We start from the raw sequence: 2,968 nt of genomic DNA, 5'->3' as shown, positions 1-2,968 counted from the left end.
ATATTTATGTTTCCTTCTGTTATGAACTGTGAAATATAAATAAGGTTAATCCACTTTGTTGTACATGTGTTAGCATGCAAATATGACTTTATAATTGTCCTTATTTAGGAATTGTATATGGTTAAGAAGATGTGTACAACTGCCAAGTTGACAAGTGGTGGACTATAATAGTTGGAGCTGTATATAAACTTGGCTGGACCACAATTCTGTGTGGTTTAAGCAATTTTGATGTGGGTTATTCCCAAGATGGGATCAGATGTATATGTTTTCAGCAGCCAGTCCATTGAAAGGTAGTTTCCTTAGGGGTATGGCCTGCTTCCAGTATATTTATGGACATCCTGGGTAAAGATACCTTCTTCTGTGGCTCGGGAATCTGTCATGCTGCCTACAACTGCCCATGAGCGAACAATTCACCATTCGACCTGGAGATCTGGGAGTCATCATTCATTGGAGTCAATAGCCAGTATACTACCTGCCAACCTTGAGCTCCTCAGACCCTGCAGCTGCATGAATCAGGAACAGCCTCCAGCTTGATGTTTGAGCCAAGATCTTGGGACTTGCCAGCTTCTATAAGTGTGTGAGCCATTTTCCTAAGATAAATTTATCTTTCTCTGTATATGTAAGCTTTACTGGTTTTGTTTCTCTACAGAACCCAGTCTAATGCAGCATTGCATTACCACAGCTCCTTCTGTAGAGATACTCCCTCAGAAACCAAAGAAGGAGTCACTATGAGTCAGAATCGATGGCAGTGTTTTTTTTTACTTTTTGTACTTCAATTATGTAATACAAAAAAATGTATCTGAATTATGTTAATTTATATTTACATTTAATATCTGCATGTATTTCATATATTTATATTTACATATAAATTAAAGTAGTTTAAATACAACTACAAATGATAACATCGTTAAATGTCACAAACATAACGTAGTGCAAAAGACTGTGCACCGAATTATTTTATTTATATGAAGTTTTAAGAAAGGTAAAATGAGTCTGTATTTGGATGCAGAGGGTAGTGACTCAGTGGTGACAGAAGAAAGATGCCCAGATTACTGGTAATATTCTTTATGTTGATCTACATGGTATTTCACAAGTATATTCACTTTGTGAAAATCCATGGCTTCAGACATTTATGATGTGGGCACTTTTTAATATGTATCATTTCAATAAAGTGTATGAATAAAGAAGGAAAAAAAAAACTATATTAAATCAAAAATCAAACAGAACCAACACATGAAAAAGAACAATCTGACAAAGGCAGATCTTCAAACAAAAATACGTATTTAGTTAGTGCACATCATTTTTGGAAATACTTCCTTTTTTTCAATTTGTTTGTAACTTTGTACACATACTTCATATAAAATAACTGTTGTTCATCTTCGTTTGAGGAGTCAGGTATTCTCTGCTGCTAAGATGAGAATATTGGGTTGATAGAAAATCATATGATTGATTGGGCAAATCATGTGCTCATATTCCTGAAACTACTTTACTGAAAGCAAAGCTTCCTATTTGATTAGAGACATTTATTTTGGTTGAATTGATTTTTTTCTTACAGTTTTTCTTTTTCAACATACTTTTCTGTCAGTATGTTGCGTTCTGCCAGTGGATTTACTGTTTCTTTTCACTAGGTGACAGAAGCCTGTTTGTGACTGTTTTGTTGATATACAATGTTTCATTGAAACTGAAACTTACATTTGGTATGACCTGTACATTAATATAGAGAGAAAGTTGAGTAAATGTTGCCAAACTTATGTCAACTGTACATGCTGTTCTTCTTTATTATTTCCTTAATGGATGATTAGATACAATTTTTTAAAAAGATTTTGAAGAAAAGATACTTGACTATTACAGACTAAAAACTCCAAGCATTTTGTTAATGAATCAGCAGTTTATCAGCTGAAAGATGCTTTCACTTTAATACTGTCTTGTGGCACAGTACCTAAGGTATTTGACTGCTAACAGAAGGCTGGCAGTTCAAAACCACCAGCCCCTCCTCTCAAGGAAGACAGGGCAATCTATTTCTGTAGAGATATCACCTCATAAACCCAAGGATGGGTCGCTATGAGTCAGAATTGACTCAACAGCAGTGAGTTCGGTTTTGTTTTGTTTTATACTCATATAACTATACAACAATAGTTTGTATCTATTAGCTACATAGGAAGGAAGGTTGGGCAATCTACTTCCGCAATGATACCACCTCGGAAACCCAAGGAGGGGTCGGTATGAGTTGGATCCAACTTCACAGCAATGGTTGCACTGTGTTTGCATATTAGCCATGTAGGATAACAAACTGAGTTTTTCCAGTGCTGCCCCAGTTTTCACACTGAAAGCCTGAACTCCAGGAAGCCCTGAACTCTCAGGCAAACTGGATGGTTTGTTGTCCTAAGATGATTTTTAAACTAAAATATACAAATTTACAGTTATATTATAGAATGATTAGTGTCAATTGCCAAAAAATATTGAGATTTAAATATAAACATAAATGGTTCTAGAGATTTGGAGGAGGGTCTTGCTACTTACACAAAGACTTCACTTTTAAAACCACACACATACACAGTCACTATTTCACAGTGGTAATCAGAAGAAATATTATTCAAATATAAACTCTCTTAATTATCATCTAACTAGGAGAACTACTGGGTTAAGGTAGATATACATGTTGTTTTAAATAATGATTTTAACATTTCTCATCTGTTCAGATTGACTGGATCCAGTGTTCCTGATCTTATTGTGAGTATGAGCAACCAGATGTGGTTACATCTACAATCTGATGATAGCATTGGCTCACCTGGATTTAAAGCTGTTTACCAAGGTATGACTGGAATACATTTACTTTTATGTACAACTAGCCTTCTTAGAAAGGGTAAATACCATTATGTATGTGTTAAATATAAATAAATTCAATAAGTAAGAACAATGTTTATAAATTGGGATTAGCCAATTTTCTTAATTAAATCCTGCATATATA

At 34.5% G+C, this 2,968-nt stretch overlaps 1 protein-coding gene across 1 annotated transcript in view; it reads left to right on the top strand.

The window, feature by feature from the left end:
* CSMD1 (CUB and Sushi multiple domains 1) overlaps nucleotides 1–2,968 on the top strand; it is a 972,765-nt gene that overhangs the window by 215,076 nt on the left and 754,721 nt on the right. The window contains exon 4 of the mRNA XM_007944438.2: nucleotides 2,700–2,812. Coding sequence (XP_007942629.2) covers nucleotides 2,700–2,812 — 113 coding nt within the window. The remainder of the gene's footprint in view (nucleotides 1–2,699; nucleotides 2,813–2,968) is intronic.

This window comes from Orycteropus afer, unplaced genomic scaffold (assembly GCF_000298275.1).
Source record: "Orycteropus afer afer isolate SDZICR_OR568_19922 unplaced genomic scaffold, OryAfe1.0 scaffold00125, whole genome shotgun sequence".
NCBI classification, from domain to species: Eukaryota; Metazoa; Chordata; class Mammalia; order Tubulidentata; family Orycteropodidae; genus Orycteropus; species Orycteropus afer.
This window is presented reverse-complemented; position numbering and strand designations above follow the sequence as displayed.